At 36.0% G+C, this 19,085-nt stretch overlaps 1 protein-coding gene across 32 annotated transcripts in view; it reads right to left on the reverse strand.

Annotated features, from left to right (window-relative positions):
• SOX6 (SRY-box transcription factor 6) overlaps positions 1 to 19,085 on the reverse strand; it is a 374,330-nt gene that overhangs the window by 222,674 nt on the left and 132,571 nt on the right. For 29 of the 32 annotated variants that reach the window (XM_072929673.1, XM_072929674.1, XM_072929672.1 and 26 more), the window contains one exon: positions 7,862 to 8,105. In XM_072929673.1, coding sequence (XP_072785774.1) covers positions 7,862 to 8,101 — 240 coding nt within the window. In that variant the 5' untranslated portion in view covers positions 8,102 to 8,105. The remainder of the gene's footprint in view (positions 1 to 7,861; positions 8,106 to 19,085) is intronic. The other 3 variants (XM_041716780.2, XM_041716781.2, XM_030275432.4) reach the window with 1 other exon arrangement.

A 19,085-nucleotide genomic window follows, 5' to 3' on the forward strand; every position in this document is an offset into this window, starting at 1 on the left:
GCTTGAGAATGACTGCTATGAGCTATTGAGAGAACATCAGTTGTTAAGTCTCAGCAAATTATGCTAGTGGGAGGGCAAATGGCAAGTAATGGAATAAAGCTCCAAGTCTTTAACCCAGCATTTACTCTGATAAAACTTATACTGATTTCACTACCAAAGTATAGACTGGCTATAATCTGTAAAGGGCTTGTATTCCATCTTTTATACACATCTAAAAACCTCAAGAAGAATCAACACAACAATAAGCTCTAAGCCAAGAAATATTATGTTAAATTGTGGATAAAAACAAATTAAAAAGATACTAACTTTGGATCAAAGGTTTGAAAATGAGATGTCATAATAATCAGGCATATACAATCCAAGTCTTTTGAAGAGGCCACTGCAAAACCAGCTGTCTGTTTGGAAGGCATGGGCAGGGACATTTTGTCTTATGTAAAATATATTATATTTTATTTTATATTGCTTCATTGCAGCAATCCCTTCCTACTCAGGTGTTGGAGCAAACCAAGTAAAACAACATTGGGTACCTAGATTTCAGATAGTTACAATTTTCAGCTTTGTGATTTGAAACACTTTGACAGGCATTTTGCTCCATTCCAGAACAGAAAAACATCTCAAAATTTTTAAATACAATGACAAATCACTTCTATATAGCAATCAGCTCACCCACAAAAGATACTCATAAACTCGTGTCCTTTTGTAAGAGTTGGATGCTAAGGATTTCCTTAATTATCCAAATACCATCTGTCCTAACTCTCTGTGTTTACATTTGGTAATAAATCACAACAATATTGCAACTTTATGACCTGCACTTTGGTTAAATGCTCTTATTAAGGAAAAAGTAATGGACAGCCATTTACAAAATGATTATTTAGACTTACATTTTCATCTAAACTGAAACTGAAGAAGCATTGTGATCAGTCCCAGCTGATCAGCAGTGTTTACCTCTTGGGTAAATAAAGACACGTATTTTGTGATGCATGCTTGTCAGAAGTTGCCAAATAAAACAAGGATTGTGTGGCTTGGATATTCCAGACCACTTTGTATATATCCAACTTCCCCCTATTAGGTCATCTTAATTGTTCAACTTATAAGTAGGTCTATTGTAAATATAAAAATAAAATTTGTCTTTAGCAATATCAAATGCACATGAAAATCCTTCTCTGTATATAGTTACATGACGTGTATTACATGCTTTATGTTCCCCTTTTAGCATTTACAGAGGAATGCATGCAGGAAACCAGTCTGCTGCACGGAGTACTTGCATTTCTTTAAGGTAAACACTGATGAAACATTTGGAAGATTGAAATAAAAACAAGAAATTTATGAGACATAAAGGTATCACATAAAATTGCTGTGAATTACAATAACATTGGCTGAATCCCAGAACAGATAATCCTTATAAAAATGCAGGAATGTTGTAAACTGTATATGAATGTCAGTGATACAGTACATTGGGAGATTCATATTACACTTGGTGCTGTGTTAGTCTCAGTCCCTGGGTTTTTCATGGCCTCAAAGATTAAAATAAATATATGTAGTATCTTTCCTTCCTCCATGAAGATATTTTATGTACACAGTTTTATTATGCTGAACAAAGATACCAAAGTCTGTTTTTTCTTGAGCTGTCAAAGTACAAAAGAAATGCAAAAAGTCCTTGCACAGATGTAGTAAAGTGCTGGATTTTATCTTTTGGCAGGTGCTCAATATGCAGCCCACATAATCACATGTTAATGACTGGAGTGTGTTAATCAGCATGCATACCTGATTCCTTCTTGCCCAAGGAAAAAAAAAAAATTAACAATTTAGAATGTGTTAATGCTTCTACTTTTGAAAAAATTCATGTCAATATACCGAAGTGAATTAAAAAGTTTTCAGAAATTGCTTCATAAAAATAAGAAATGTTAAAATAGGAGAAAGGAGTAAAATTACTACAGATTTAGATGAACATAAACCACAAGGCTTTTGCAAAGAACTCAGGTGATGATTAATTCTGTTTAAGCACAGTTCACCCTAGAATATAGGGAAAGGTTTAAAATAGAATGTGCATTTGGAAAAGAAAAATTATATAATATCAAAATGAAAATAAAACAAATAAAACAAGCATGTCAACAAGAACAATTATTTGATTCTTCTTCAAATAAAATTCAATTTTATATTTCACCATCTCCACTAAACACACTATCCTTCACACTCCTAGGGAATTGTTTTATTGTTTTTAAAATGAAATGTTAACATCTTTTTATGCTAAAGCTAGTAAAACTAAGTCCTTGATATTTCAAACCTTTAGACATGTGCTTGACATTATAGTTGCTGGTAGTCCTAATAAATTAAAGTTAAGCACATATCTGAATGCCTTCTGAATCAGAACAACATGCTTAAAAAATAATTAATTCTATCATTTCTGCAATATATTTTTCATATATGTTTATTTTATGGAAATATAAAATACCATATCCTCAGCTTTTATACACCCTTTAATTTCAGCCAAAACTCTGTACCCATGCAATTATGTATGTAGGTATTTATCTCTTTAGTTAGATAAAAATTCTAATGCGCTACCTGGCATGCAGAAATAATATCACAAGCAGAGTAGAATTGCTTTCGATGATCACAAAACTCAGATTTGTACATGTAAATAACAGCTGCATGAGCAATTTAGCAGAAACAGAATTGCCAGAGTTTAGGGCATTTATGTTTGATGCATTTTATATGTTCATATTCAGCCCATAAAGGAACCAAAAATAAAATTTCAAAACATGTAATTGTATCTATAACTTTCGAGAATTTGAAGCCATGAATTTATATAACAACAAATTCACAGTGTTTAGCATGTGTAAATGTTTTTCAATGATCTTCCCTAAACACCTGAATTTATCTTCCTCAAAGGGAAAAACCTTCAACATGAGAAGTTAATAACATGGAGCAGGAGGTGGGGGGGAGCAACAGGATTGTGCCTGTTTTATGTAGAGACAGAAGCACCAAAATATTAAAACCTTTAGGGTACCACCTATTTCTGTCTTTCTGAAGACAGTAGCTTTGCTAAAGCTATATAAAGTAAAATGTGATACTTGGTGATTTAAAATTATTTTAAAAGGAACAAATACATGTGATAGGAAAAGATCTTCAATTTCTTTGATGCATATATAAATCTGCTCTCAGTACTGCTGAGATGTACACACAGCCACAGTGGAAAGGTAGGAAGCCTTTCACTCCTTTGGCAAGAAGTCAACAAAAGATAGAGTCTTGACGTAATTATGAAATACCTGTCAATGCTGCCATTTGAGATAAAATCCAATGAGATACTTTAGTTTCTAAATCCAAGGGGAGTCTGAATGATGTAACAAAACATACAGGGAAACACAGCCTATATTTGGAGACAAATAATTTTATTTGTGCATGTATCTGTGTCTGGTTTCCCTCGGTCCCAGGGAAATAACACCCATCGTTGAGACTGGATTTGCTGCGGGGGTTCCCTGTGAGAGTCTCTCCCATCCAAAGAACAGCAGAGCAAAAGAGAGGTGCCTGCCTTCATCCAGTGCATGCCCACACTACCTCACTAACTCCCACTGCTACCTGCTCCGGGGTCGTGGGTAGGGGGGGACAGCAGTGGGAAAAGAAAAGGGTGCGGTGACCACGGTGCTCCCCACAGTGCCTGCGGGCTCCTCACAACCCTTGCTTGTTACCAGGACTGGGGGTGGGAAGAGAACTTACCCCTCTGTGGGTTATCTACACTTGCGAACACGTGAGAAATTGTGCATTTTGGAGAAATGGTCCAGATTTCTTTAGATTAAAGCTGCTAAAATTTATTGTTCATTAGTCCCATGTCCAGCCTTAATAGTATGGGAATACTATCACCCCATTCCTCAAAGGTAAAGTTGCTTCTCCATCTAAATTTCTTGTTGGCCCTGCTTTCTCCTGATATGTCAGGGCAAAAATAAAAGAAATCTTTGCAATTTACCTCATGGGCTTTGTGGGATTCTGTATGAAGATGGAGGCCATTCCTGGTTCCCCAGTGAGCAAACATATTAATATTTTCAATTTCTTTACATGCTGGCCAATAAATATATTACCAGGATACAATAACTAAATTACTAATAAATTTAGCAAAATTAAGTATTTTTGGCCTTTTCCACTCATCCTGTCTGTTGCCTTCTCAGAGAGAGATTTTGGATTCAATCTAAAAATTTGACTATTTTCTTCCCTGCTTCTCACTGTCTCATTGCACAAGGCACAATACTTTCACCATTATCTTAGTACCACTTTGCCCTCTTCCCTACAGTTTACCACAACTAATAGATATGGCCTTAGCCCAAAGTAGATTTTATTTTCTAGTAAGGCTACAACCAGCAAAAAATACCCAGAGATCCAGGTATTTTTATACTAAGTTACAGTTAGAAACATAATTTTTTCAGCTCAGTGCTATGATTTTACAAAAATCTTTGGGTTGCTTTATCTTCACCCCCACTGTAATATCAAATTGGCTGGTGATATGATACTGACAGTATAAGTCATTACAGGTCTGACGTTAAAGTTGTTACACATTGCTGAATCTGTCAAATGGAAAGGGAGCACAAAGGGAATTTCCAAATGCAGCTGCTATTTCCCATTTGTTAAATCCTTTTATTACACCATATAAGTACACAGCTGGGAAATACTATAGAGTAGGAGTTAAAACAAAATATTTTGGCTTCCAGACATTCAGAATACACAAAGGACTCCGTGGAAAGCAATGCCTGATATCAAAAGGGAGTGAAAGTTTGAAAACATTTCTAGCCAGTGTGTTTTTTTCCTGATAATGAACAATGTAGTTTAAAGGTATCTTACAGAAAGTGCTGCGTACCATAAATGTTGGGTAAAAACGCAAATTTTTTTCACTAAAATTGCCCTCCTATGGTATCTTTTCTAAACTTGAGATCTGTACAGCCCTCGTAGCAAATTATGATGCATACTGTGTGCTCTTTCAAATTCCAGTGAACTCCTTAGTAGTTTTAAGGACAGAAAGGATACAGGATTGTGCTCTTAATTAGATACCAGATAAAAGAGAAATTTTTCCTCCCCATATGTCGACACAGCATTCTTTGAATTTACTATCTTTTAAGCAGACAACACACATTATTGATGCATTTTAATGACAGCACTACTGTCTTTACTTTCAAAGTAAATGCTATGAACAGGTGCTTCTTCAAATCTGCTTCTAAAGGATCCGTCTGGGAAAGGTCAGAAAGTGCTTACCTTCTGGGAATTTGGGTTTATTAAGTAAAAAAGCGGCCAGTGCCACAGCACCTATCTCAGAATTGCCCAACCCACCTCCTGGAATCTGTCTTTCTGGAAAGAAACATCTATCCTCCCTCTGAGGAGCATGAACATGTTTTCATCAGGATAGTTGCAGGCCCCTCTAAATTCTTTCTTAACAATATAAATGCCTGCTTGACTGAGATACTTCAGAGAAAGTTTCTGCAAGGAATATAGGCTTAAATGTTTGCTGATAAAGAACGTATTTAAGTCAGAAAAAAAATAATGAAGAATTGAACAAGGTACTTAAATGGCAGTCCTTCAAGGAGGAAAAAAAAATTCCCCAGTTCACTGTTGTGATCTCACAACCTAACTAAGTCACCTAACTTTAAATACACTTGGACCTTGCTCTTTACATTTAGAGCTCTTTTAATTGCAACCAAAAAACATGTCAGAATTTCAGTCTTCACTGGTAGCCAAGCCTTGTAAATTAGACCCTGCTTTGAGTTGGGAAGAAAAAAAAATCCATTTGGTTTAACTGAGAGCTTGTGAAATAAGGCTGACATATAACCACCACCAGATTTAAGCCTAGGGACTTGTGGAAACTGCTAATGATTTTCAGGACATTCATCTACATGGAATATTTACTGGAAAAAGGAGATAGGAAAACCAGAGTGCTAAGTCCCTCAAGCAAAGTTTATGCACCTGTTCTGAAACCTGAGAGGCTGTGCAGCAATTCGTGCCTGTCCAGAGGTACAGCGAGTGTTGACATGACAGTGCAGCATTAGGAAAGGAAGCAGAGATTGCTCTCTGCCACAGGGACTGCAAACCTCTTCAGAGCATTATGAGCACAAATGATCACTCTGTACAAGGGCCAACCATTCTGGCTCACTCCAGGTCCAAGGAACAGGCTGAACCAAGAAAAAAAAAAAAAAAAAAAAAAAAAATTGCATGGAGGGATTGCTGGAATCTAGGAGTCCCTTTCTCTCTAGGACACGGAGTAATTTTATCTATGATACTGGTGTCCTAACAGTAAAATTCCAAGAGTGCACCTGCCTCTCAAAATGAATGGAGAAGTAGCTGATGAATTCACAGATTAACTTTTTCCATCAACAAACTGGATCAGTCCTTTCTAGTCTGCATGCAGCTTATCCTCCTGATAACACAGAAGTCAAAATTATTCTAATGCCTTTATTGCATAACTTGGGCAAAAGAATGACTCTCTGTCCAAAATTCTGAATATAAACCATATATACAACTTACAACCTACCTCTCCAAATTACTAAACTATAATAATTTTTCTTTAAATCACTTTAAAGTGATTTTGCAGTGGAAGTTTTGCCTTCTTCATGACAGTCACCCAAATACCTAAGAATATTTTAGGCCTGACAAAGTTCTGCACTGGGTTAAATTGTGCATTATAGATTAGATAGCAATTTTCTGGTTTGGTTTGATCTCTTCAATCAATTGGATTTTAGGAGAGAAAAAAAAAACAACATTATTTGAACAAAATAAATCTTATTGCAGTTCTATTATTTAACTAATTCCAGACATGATAATAGGTACAAAGAACTCTGGTAAATGCGTTAGATTTATTATATCTAGTCAAATATTAAATGAGTCCATTATTGTTGGTGGTGCTAAAAAAATTCTGCAATTGTGCTTAACAGTATTAAAATCTGGTGATTTGTACCAGAAAAAATTGATATTTCTAAAAAAAGTTTGCTCATAGATATTTAATAGAAATTGAGAAATTTTATGAAAATTCAGATTATTCTTTCTAAGCTAATTGTCTGAATTTAAGGTTTTTGAAAGTCACTTTCCAGAGAGTCTGAAATTATGATATGCTAAATTTACAGCGCACCTGGCTGCTCCACATATCTTAATCCCATTTCTGAGGAACACACACAAGGGAAATAAATTGACTAAGATGCTCTGCCCATTCAGCCTTCATTCAGCCTGCCCATTTATTGCAGAGTTTTGGGGATTCAGAGACAGAGCTACAACCACTAAATAAATTTTATTTAGGCTACTGAAGAGACCAGGGATAATATTTCTGATCATTTCCAATGTCACTTGTGACTAAGTGGTGATCTAGCTACTTCTAAACACCTTTCACCTCCACAAAAAGTTGTAATTTCCTAAAAGCACAGTAGGATGTTTGTCACCTAAAATACCAGCTTCTTTGTCGTCGTGTAAAAATATAATATTCTAGATTTGGTAGGTCCTGTTTCTGAGAGATGAGTAAAAAAATACATTAAAGTTTCTTCCTTCAGCACAACACTTTGCAGATGACAGTTGTGAGCTACGTCCCCCTGTCAGAAATTAATGCTTGAATATATGAGCTAGAGAGGTTATGACATAAATCAAGGTATGAATGAAAACATGATAAATAGATGCATTTCCTTTCAGAAGGTGAACTCATCAAATGACCTCATTCCAATAGACCTGTATACTTAAATAAATTATACAATTGTAATTTACAATTACACCATACGATGTTGATCTACTGCCGACGCTTTAACATTTAAAATGCTTTACACCTGCACACGTCTTCCCAAAGGGCAGTGAGCAATCTCCTACAACACTAAATCTGGAAAGCCCCTGTGGGGATGGCGAAACTCACCATTCTGTGTTGGGCTGAGATTACTCCATCCCACTCGGGGTCCTGCTGGATGGTGGTGACCAAGGTCGGTAGCTCCTCAGAGTGAGGTTTGTTGTGCATGACATTGTGTAGAGGCAGATGAGAGGCCGCGTGCTGATCACTGTTGCCCTCCTCCTTGTCTCGGGATGCTAAGTCCTGGGTCATTGTTTCCTCTCCATCAGCTGCACATGCAAATGGAGAGGTAGCCTGCTTGGAAGACATTCTTCTGTGAGACAAGAAAAGGGGACAAAAAAGAAAATATTGGTGCTCAGTTACAAAAAAAATCAAGCTCAAAACAGTCCTCTGAGCGCATCACACCTGCCTAGAACGGTAACAAATTAATCACCTGCAGTCAACAGAAGTACTCAAAAAAGCACAGGCTTGGGGGTGTGGATCCAAAACCCTGTGGAAAAGTGTTCCTTTATGCCAAGACAAGGTCAGGGTTAAGTTATATGACATCATTCTATTCATTTAGACTTTTCAAACAATATAATTTTCTCCAGTCATAAGAAAATAGTGCTTTTATTGGTATTTCATGTTAATTTTGTTGATGAATTCAATTCTTTAAACTCTTTACTCCCATGAGCAACCTGAAGCTTACAAGCAAATGTTTAAAGGAGAGACCTCATCATGCTTGCCTGATTCCTTTGCAAGCAGAAGATGCTTTCTACATATATGAGACTCAATTCTAAATCCATTTCAAAATCTGCTAAATGAGTCCTTTTGCTGTTTGTTTAAAGGTGTACTGCATTTAGATGGTTTAAAATTTTGCCCAGCTTTATTTTTCAGAAAGTGTTTTGAGAAGTTCATGTGAAAGGTGTTCTCAACCTAAAAGGTTTATTAAATGGATGGATAATACCTTATTAACATTTTACAGTTCAAATGAAAAACCTAAAATAATTTTGTTTCCTTTCATATTAGACATGAAATACAGGATCTAGCTCAACAAATTTCTTTAAATTACTTAAAAGTGCAGTGAATAAATGCACTGATTTATGTTAAATGCCTTTTCCTAATAATGGCCTCTTACTACCATCTCATATGCAAACACAGCTTTCGCCACAGTTTCTGCACTTAGATGAAAATATTACTGACTTCAACTTAAAATCTGAAAACACTGTCATTTAAAATTTCTAGTAAGATTAACTGCAACTGTTAAAACAATCATTAATAAACTTGAAAAGGGACAGCTAAAATATATTAGTTATTTTCCCAGGTCTTAGTAACTTCAGAACTTTCCTTGACACCGAAATTGCTGAGAAACTAAGGAATAAGATCTTCACCTTAATTGCTTTTTAACAATAATTGATTTCATACCATTTCTTTAAAAATGCACAAATCAGTTAACATAGGAAACCACATGAGCATTTTTCAAATTAGCAAATCATTAACTTGCTAGTACTGTTTCTACAGACAAATAAATACTGATTAAAGGGTCTGGAAATCTGAGACTAACAGTTAAATTTACAAATCTGTCACATGCTTTCATGAATATTACAGTGAAGGAAATATCAAGTGCAAAGAAAAATAATTAAGTTAATTCCAATTTAAACAGTAGTTTTTATGTAGCAGCCTGTGTTTCACATAGGATTTAACAGCTAATGCTAAATTTCTCACAATTAATGAGGGAGTTCAGATTTAGTATCCTACAGTGAAAAAAAAATTAATATAGGATCAACTAATCTAATTATGTACAGTTCAATATGAAAGTATTACAAGCTTTGAAGTGCTCTGAAACATATTAAAACACTGATACCTATTTAGAATAACTATTCTGTAAATAGAGATAATCCTGCCTCTTAAACTCGATACTGGTGGGGAAAAAAATGGTTTGTGTTTTCTTTAGGGAAGCCTAAGTGTAAGTGGGAGTCTAACATGAGTGTTGCCAATAAGCAGAACTGAGGAATTTAAACCGTGCATTACATTCTTCCTATGCTAAAGAATTTGTGTTGATGCTACAGAGAACATGCCAAGAGTTCAGCAACCGGCGTTATCGTGTGTACTTCAAAAGGTTCTGGCTCATAATTGCTATGATCCAAGATAAAATAAAAGGTTGCTTTCCCTTTTCTCATTAAAGTAGTCACATTAATGCAATCACTCACATGAAAATATAAGTCATGCTTTGCGTAATTTGAAAACCCGACATGAAAACCGAAAGTCACAATAAAGGTTTTTCCTTTCTTTCACCTTCCCAACAGATCTCATTCCTGTTTCATACTGAACGAGCTTCTGTGTAAAGCAAGAGCTATGGCTGTTTCTTCACCATAAATTAATCATGACACAAAACTAGGAATGAAAATGTCTCTTAAGAATAATTTCAACTACAAACTGCACCAATGAATAATACTGCACAATCCTAATTAAACACAACTCTGCAGCTGCAAAAATAGGCTGAATCTGTCCAAAGCTACGAGTTGGCTTTAAAGGCTGGTTTGTTAGGGACTGTTTTCTTAAGGAAGGCTGGGCCCTCAGTCTTAATCAGCCAATAAATTATTTCCTGCAATTACATTAAATAGAAAATTATCTTCAAATTGGGAATGTTAATTGAAAATCAAAATTCAGACTGAAGTTTAGAAATTACATGCTGAATATAATTAGTCTAGAAAGGCTTCACCTCTATTTCATAAACAGGCTTTTGGTGTTTCCCCAAGTGACCATTCAGCAAAGCTATCTACTGGTAATACACTATAGGGGAAGCATTTTTTCCTTGACACATACACTAATGTACTTTCCTCTTATTCGTGATGTTTTAAACACAATTCAATAAAAATATCTATTCAATTGCTGTAAAGTTGATTGCATCAAGAGAAGGGACTTTGTTAACAATAAAAGTAAAATTATAAATAGTCCCATTGACTAATAATCTCAAGCCATGCCCAGAAGCTTTTTTTCTGCACTGGAGTAAGACAACAGACCAAGGGTAGGGTTCAAGTGTTTCCTGGCTCCACCCACCACTTTTCTCCACTGCTGCATTATGGACAGACACCTTCCATGCTGCACTTTAGTCAGTCACCTATAAGTTTTGGAGCCTGGAAGGGAAGACAGGCTCAGGCAGGCCTCCCAGGCACTTGTTTTCTTGTGGCATAATTTTAGGGGCATGTTTCACTTCTATTTTCTCCAAAGGTTTGCTAAAACAACTAGATTTAATGGTAACTTTTTGGTTGTTAGATTTAAAACATTGGATTTAAAGGCACAGATATGCCTACAGCTGTGTAGGGGCCTGTTAGATTAAGCCCTCCACATCCTTTTTCCAGTATAATCATTAATTCAAAGAATATAGTTCATTTGGACATGGCTTTCTGAGGGTGTCCAGTTATGCCTGGGTTTGCAATCAGGAAAGCAGAGCAAATTTAAACTCTGCAGATGGGTGTTATCCAGCAATTTGGGAGAATTCTGAACACATGATTCCATCAGGTCAAAAGTCAGAGTTCAGTCAATAACTTCAAGGTCTCATTCAATTCCAGTGGAGAAGACTCTGGCCCAGCTGAGTCGTTTATGTTTATGATAAAATTAAGCCGTAGAGCAGCGTGTTGTGTTAAAATATTTCAATGTTAAAATATGAGCATGAATAGCAGTCAAATTTTAAGCCATAACAACTTCCCAATTTTATATTTAAAATATTCAAAATGCATTTGCTAAACATCCCTGCTGAGAGGGGGAAAAAAATCAATATTCATAATAAATAAGGCTTGTAAAACGTATCAGAAATTTACTAATTTCCATTATAATTTTTTTTTCTGCTATTATCAATTAAACTCACTGGAATAATTTTTTAAAAAAAAAGTTTCTGATAAAAAAATATCTCCCTAGTTATAACCCCTGCAAACAGGGGTTTATAATGGAAGTGCTGACACAACCCTAACTACAGCAGCGCAAATGGTGCCGCTATAATACACAAAATCAAGTTCTATTATTCTAAACTATCCTCGCTCGGGGGGTTTTCTTTACTGTGCTCCCAGACAAACTGCTGAAGCATGAAAAATTTAAATGCAATCAAGTGGGTCCAATTCTACTTTACTAGAACAAGTGTCTACAGTGGTACAATCTTAAAAGAAGATGCAACAGATTTGTTTGGTGCTTTTCTTTCTTTTTTCTTTTTTAGCTGTTTATTTATAATACTGTGCAGTGGAGATAAAATAAGAGAGGAAATTACACTCACATTATATCAGTATATTGATTACACAGCACACAATCAGAAAGAAAACTACATTGTGAAATTGTTGCTTTGGTTAAATTGACAGATTAGCTGAACACAGCAATCACTAAAGGTGGAAAATATATCTAATGGGTATGAGAAAAGGTTGAAAAAGGCCCTAATTAACTGAAGTCCTATCGCCTACTCAAGTCTGAGAATTTAAAAATCTTGATCCATATTTTCCAACACTAGAATAAATCCTACCTCATTTTGAATTTGAGACATAAACAAAATGTGATCATTTATCAGAAGGTCAGTAAACCTGAAGGATTGGACCCCAGCTTCAAACATCCTCAGGTAGAAAACTAAAATTGAACTCCTCTGGGCTTTTTTACCTACAAAAAGCTAAACAGAGTCCCAAACAGCTTCATTTGCTATAGATATGACCTGATTTTTTATTTTAAACCAGAGAAGAAATTCTCTCTGCCCTAAAGAAGACAGCCAGTCAGATTCAAAGAACATTGGTTTTCCTTTTTTCCTACATCTAGTGTGTTATACCTTTCTAAATGCAAATTTTAATACTTTTTTTTGTCTAAGGTTTTCCTACGGTCTCAAGTTCTTAAAAAAATGTGTATCCTCTTTTTGAAAACAATTAGCTGATAGTCCTGACATAAAAGGTTTCCAAAGCCGGAAAAATCGTCCATCCCTGTTGACTGCTCAAATGATTAAATGTTACAGTAGAAATTAAGGCAAGACATGGAGTTTCAGCTGCCAGACATTTCAGAATCAAGCCACGAAGTACAACAGATAACAACGATGACCCAGACACCATTCCAAAAACATAAAAACTGAGCAATAACAATGAGATATATGACAAAGCAGACTTATAGTTGGCTGGGGACTCTTGCTTCTGCTCTGCTCCACCCTCACAAAACATTCATAAACCTAGAGGCATGTCTACACTGCAGCCACATAAATGACTGCTTTGTAATGCTCAGATATCCAAACTAATTTTAAACAACCTTGCTTCTGATAGCTCTCCAACTACAGTAGCGTGGTGCTCAGATGGACTAATTCATCCTGCTTTAGTGACTGCAGCAGAGACATAACCCAGGTCTACAGCTCCAACAGTAGATTGGAATCAGATTAGATTAGAAATATATTCGCTTACAGAGCTTTTATGAACAGTCTCCATTCCTTTTCCCCAAAGTGCCAGATTAAAGTACTTAAGTGCATGATTAACTGTAAGTATGCAAGCAGTCCACTAATTTCAAATTGGACTACTCAGTTTCAAAAAGTTAAGCACATGTCTAAGTGCTTTGGTGACTCCAGAACTAAATAAATTAAAAGAAACCATTTTTAGAAGTACGCAGAACCTTTTAGGCACTTCCTTCTAAACTTTTATGCTTACCTGTTGTTCATAACTAAAAAAAAAAAAAAAAAAAGTCAGCCACAGCATCTTATCCCTTCCCAAGTTTTAAAATGTACATACTCTTCTCATAATTTTAAACATGGTTATAGGACCCCCACTCACAAATCATCACTTAACTTTGGGGTATATTAGACGCATTGTAGCTCAGATAGACTTAAAGAAAATTGAATGTTCTTTGGCAATAGCCAAAATATTTTGCAGGTCTACCCTGTAAAATAATGTTGTGTAGGCAGAACCCAGGAAAGTATCTCACTGTAAAGCTAATGCTGTAACCTTTATGCCATTTTAGAATATACAGCTATTTCCTAAAATGATGAAATCTCATCTCTCTTTTCAAGGAGAATTAGGAACACAATTGAACAGTTAGTAAAGTATTTTGTACTCCAGGGGCCCCACACCTCAACATAAATCCCTCTTCATAAAGCCCCAATAGCTTGAGAAGGCTGCAATGGGAGAGAATCTGTTTCTGTTCCTGGCTCTGAGTCACAGCAAGGCCTCAGGCCAATCAATTCAGCTCCCTCAAGCTCTTCCTTGGCTTCATTTTGCAGAAATTCTACATGAATTAGTTACATATAGATCATAAACAGCATTGCAAGATTAGAGAGTTTATGGTAATCGCAGGAACCACCTTGGAAATAAAAGGGCGGGAGGGGGAGTGGAAGCAAATGTGATTCAAGAAAGGACAGCTAAAATGTTAACTGAGCACCCAAATCTCTGGCTGAAATAAGCATCCAGCTAAGCAATACACCCACGGCTTCCAAGATACACACTCAGCTATTCTTGCATTTGTTTTTCCAATCCAGGCAAATTACACTTCTGCTAATAGATACGAATCCAAATCACAAAGTTTGACTTTAGATTCAGACTTCCTCAAAGCTCAGAGGGTTGGGAACAACTTTTATGGTATTTCTTCTCATTTGAAAAGAAAAGAATATGAGGGGGAAAAAGACAGGTCCTTTGAATTTTTTGGAAAGTAATCTTCTTATGTTCTGCCGTTAGAGTGACCTTCCCAGCCATGCAGCTATGGTGAACTACTAGGATTAGGAAATGAGCTCTTGTCTCTTCACCTGGTTGTTGAAAGCATCAAAATGGATGCAGCAAAACAGCCTCACAACCCCTCTGGACTTTTCAGTGAAAATCCAAAATGTCTGTTTGGATTCATAAATGCCAAAATCACAACCTATCTTTTTAGCAGGCTAAATACTCCATTCTCTTTATCCCCTACCAGAAGTTTTCACTGAAAATGCCTAAGGTGAACAAACCCACATTGAAAGCAGTAAAATAGCAGTGAAAGAATAATCATTTAGCACCTGGGATGTGCTCATCTTCAGTCACTGTAGATAATATTTTCTATAGTTTATATTTAGCTGACAATATTGCTGTCACATTATTTAAACAGCTTGAGACTGTTCTTTGGACTGGAGCTCATATGCCCTGGAATGCTTTGACTCATGAATTGTTTCTCCTGATAATGTTACATCACGTAACCACCTCTGTTTAATTGGTCGGTATTAGCTTCTCAGTGATGGCTGCCTTTAAAGTCCTATGACTGGGCCATGTGTCTCTGGATATCCAATTTCTTACTGTTGGAAAAAGAAGAAAAAAAAAAAAAAAAAGGCAGTACTGACTTCCAGCTATCTTTACCAATAATTATGGGAACAAGAGTGAGCGTGCCAAGAATTTATCCATCAGCAACTTATTAGGATTTGTTTTTCTAGGCAGCAAGTAAGAGAAAATACAATATAAATAAAAGCAATCCTTAGCAATAAAATTAGAAAACAATGCTTGCTATAAATAAGCATTAATCCACATATTTTTATGGACCAGAATTACTTAATTGTTTATCTGAATGATTATATAAATGGTTTTGATAAAGGATGCCTAAAAATACTAAAATTAAAAAAAACTTATTTTAGCATATTTAGACTTTGAGACTTTATACAGAAGACAAAAATATTTTTTTTTTCCGTTACAAAACCAGTCAAGAAGTTGTTTTAATAACTAAAAATCTTCCTGATCACACTTACACCTGGTGGGCATAAGTTCCTGAAAGGTTCATTAAATCCTTTCAAGGCTCCACTAAAAAACATGATGCAATGGTAAGATACAGTATTCTTATATTATTTCCCTCCTATGGTACATTTTCAGGAGTTGCCTAAGATTCCATGTAATGAGCTAAACAGTTAATTTTCGATCCTACAGGTGTGAAAGGTCACATGCCATCTCTCTGCATTTCAGAACAGAAATATAAATACAGCCAGACTTCTCTCCCCCCCTCCCATTTCCTACTCCCTCCTTTCCATATTTTTAGTTCTCAGCTCTAAGTCAAACCAAGCAGCTCAGCAGACAGAGAAATGAAGTATCAGTTTCAGGCTCACCGGTAACCTGAAGTACCAAATTAGAACCTCCATGTAACACAAAACAATGGCTCTGCAGCTCAGTTACAGAATTTTCCTTTTAATACAAACTTTATACTACAAGCCTAAAAACATTTCTAGCAGGCAAAACATTTCTGATTCAGTAGAGGTTATGCAAGCATCAAAGCACTTAAATATAGGTGCCAAACCACATTGCCAGGAGCTCTTAGTATTGTGAAGTACTGCTACCTGACAGCTCAGTGAATATAAAATTGCTTGTTTCTCCAACTGAAGACAATCAAATTGTCACCTTCCATTGTAATAACACACAACTTGAGATCAGCAAAGTGCCAACACAATTACCAGGAAGAAACAAAATGTAACAAAAATATCAGATCTAAAATTCTCTAAAGGGTAAACACTTCCATCTGGCTATTCGCACATACACCAAAAAAAAAAAAGAAATATGAGAGATTCAGATGAAAGGTTTTATTCTCACTATCAAATATCCTAGTTTATTTAGCAATAAAATTTATTTGTAAAATAGAAAAAATAGCAAAGGAGGTGATTCATGAAACATTAAAAATAAACATAGGGCAGAACTGTGCTGGGATTTTACTTGTGCACATTTAAAGTGCTGCAAGGGTCAGTAGAGTTACTGCTAGGGACGAGCATACATATCTGTATTGTTGTTATTATAAACTCATATATGTGAGGCTTCATAAAAATTAATTCTAACTGGCACACGGCGTACTTTGGCACGAGCTACACATGACGTGTCACTTTTATTTGTTTATTTAAATGACTTCACTCTAAGAACTGAAAATGAAGTTTGAACTGCAGTCTGCCTCAGAACTGGGACTTTCAGGATATTAAAATCCAAGGAAAACCTTTGAAGGAGGTAATCTGAATACATGAAAAATAGCGTTTTCACTATATATTTCTTGAGGTTATTCAGCAAGTGGCCTACATATTCAGGAGTGAAATTTGCATTTTGGTGATGCAGAGATCTAATAACTAGAAATTGTTTTATATCTACAGTAGCTTTGGGCATCCTATAAGCTACAAAAGAGTGTCCTAGGTAGGATATATACATGGAAAACTATTTTCATCTGGTTCACAGAAGTGAAATGAAACTTCTTGAAAACTTTGCACTGTAGGGTGATATCATGGATTATCTTTTCTGTGCTGACATTCCATTCACTACTAACACACACACAAAGTTCCTGTACATTTCTTGATGAAAATGCACATCACCTTCACATAACTCCTTAAGGTTTCCCCAGCTATGGGCAATTTAGAAAAGAGAAAAGAGCAAAGCCAAGACTCAGTCTTTGACATCAGCTTTTCTCTGAAGGACTATTAAGGAATGGCAGTAATGGTCAAGGAGCTTCTTTTCCACCCTGCACAGCTGCACCAGAGCCAGATATAATCCTAACCCTTTGGATAAAGCAGGCACAAGCACTATTTAAACACATTGTTGGCCTTGCAGAAGAGGATAAGATGCAGCTCCACATATCCAGCCAGGAATTCCTACTGTGCCTTGTCTCAGGTGCCTCATCCACAGGAGCTCAGGTGCAACACAGAAAAGCTGGATTTTCCAACTGCAGGCTGCTCCCAGGATTTGGCCTTTGATGGTTGCTCTTGTGCACTGCACTGAGACACACAACAGCACCAGCAGGAACAGAGGAAGAAAAGAAGGTAGCAAAAACCCAAAACTATTTTAAAAGCCCAAGAATTTTGATCAGATAAAACATAACTAGACACAATGCCCATTTTTGTGAAACTTTGGGGAGTTCTGATTTCTGTTCAGGGTCCTTACAAACAGGCTTTTAGAAGGCAGAATTGTGCACAATATTGCTTTGTTTAGATCTAAGGTCTACACAATATGATCATTACCTGTGTGCACAATGGGAACCCCAAAATGTGTTTACAGACCTCATTCACCAGTGAGCTGCAGCTACTACTGGGAGAAAGGAGAGGGTTGTCTGAGGCAGCATTATGTTCAGAAAAAGATTAAATGCCTAGCTAAATCTACTCAGGAAATATTTGAGAAAGGCCCTTATTTGACAGGCACTGTAGCCAAGAAAAAGTGTGGTAACATCTCTCTTTCTCCCCCCAAATTCTCCACTGCTTGGGTTGTGCAACAGCATGGGAACCTTTTTATTTTAATTACCTTCACTAAAAAAATATGAAGAAAAAATATAAATAATTACAAAACTCTAAGAAAATAAAGTAAAACAAAACATTTTCTCCTCTATTAATTAAGGTAATCAGCTGCTATTAAGTGCAAACAATTTAAAGTTCAATTTATTGAGACTTTGAACCTCCTATCCTTTCACAAGCTCCACAGGTGAAATATCTACCAATTTTGACTGACTTTAAAAAATGCCTGAAATAATAAGACATTGTTATTCAAAGTCTTAGCATGACATACTAAACATCAAATATTTTTACTGTCATTTAGTTTAAAAAATAAATTGTTTAATATTAACCAGATTCCCAAATAAAGTTTTGTATTTTTTAAGGAATTCACTAAGGTATCTAAGAACTGGGCACTAAAAAGAATCAGAGAACATTAAAAAGTAATCATCACAGGAGAAACTTACACCACTTCACTATTCAGTTTGAAGAGATCAAGCAGCAGCAGTCCCTGCATGCAGCACTCTGAAACTGCATCAGTTGCAAAGCAAACTACAAACTCTCCCTTTCTTTTGGTTTCAGTTCTGTAACGCACCACAAAACTGTTAAAAAGAAATAATCTGCAGTAATTGAGGACCCTCAGCTATCCTGCTTCCACAGAAGGTTATAGAATACAGCATCTGCTCTGAGAAGGAAACATGCATATCAAAATCAACCATAAGGGTAAAGGTGAAGAGTGCTCAGGCTCTGAATTGCTCCACATTTCTGAATGTTCAAAGTTCAGTGTCAGTAATTTTAAAGAACATAATGAAGAACAACTATCAGAGTACAAAAGAAAACACAAGCCAGCACAAACCCAAAGGCTCAGATGAAGTTGTTTCCAAATAATTAGAAAGTAAAAAGGCCAGTGGTCTAAAATGCAGACTTGAAATATTGTCAGTGATTTAAAATATTTTTGCCATTACCCTGCACATCCAGTTAGATCCCCTGCTAGATTAGATTTTAGCTGAGGCTGAAATATTCTTCTATAACCTGTGATACAGTATGTTTACCATTGAAATATACAGTGCCTTATTGAGGTTTTCATCTCTGACCTATTTTTTCCTATATATTAAGGATAATACATACGATCTGCATTTG

Source organism: Taeniopygia guttata, chromosome 5 (genome assembly GCF_048771995.1).
Source record: "Taeniopygia guttata chromosome 5, bTaeGut7.mat, whole genome shotgun sequence".
Lineage (NCBI taxonomy): Eukaryota > Metazoa > Chordata > Aves > Passeriformes > Estrildidae > Taeniopygia > Taeniopygia guttata.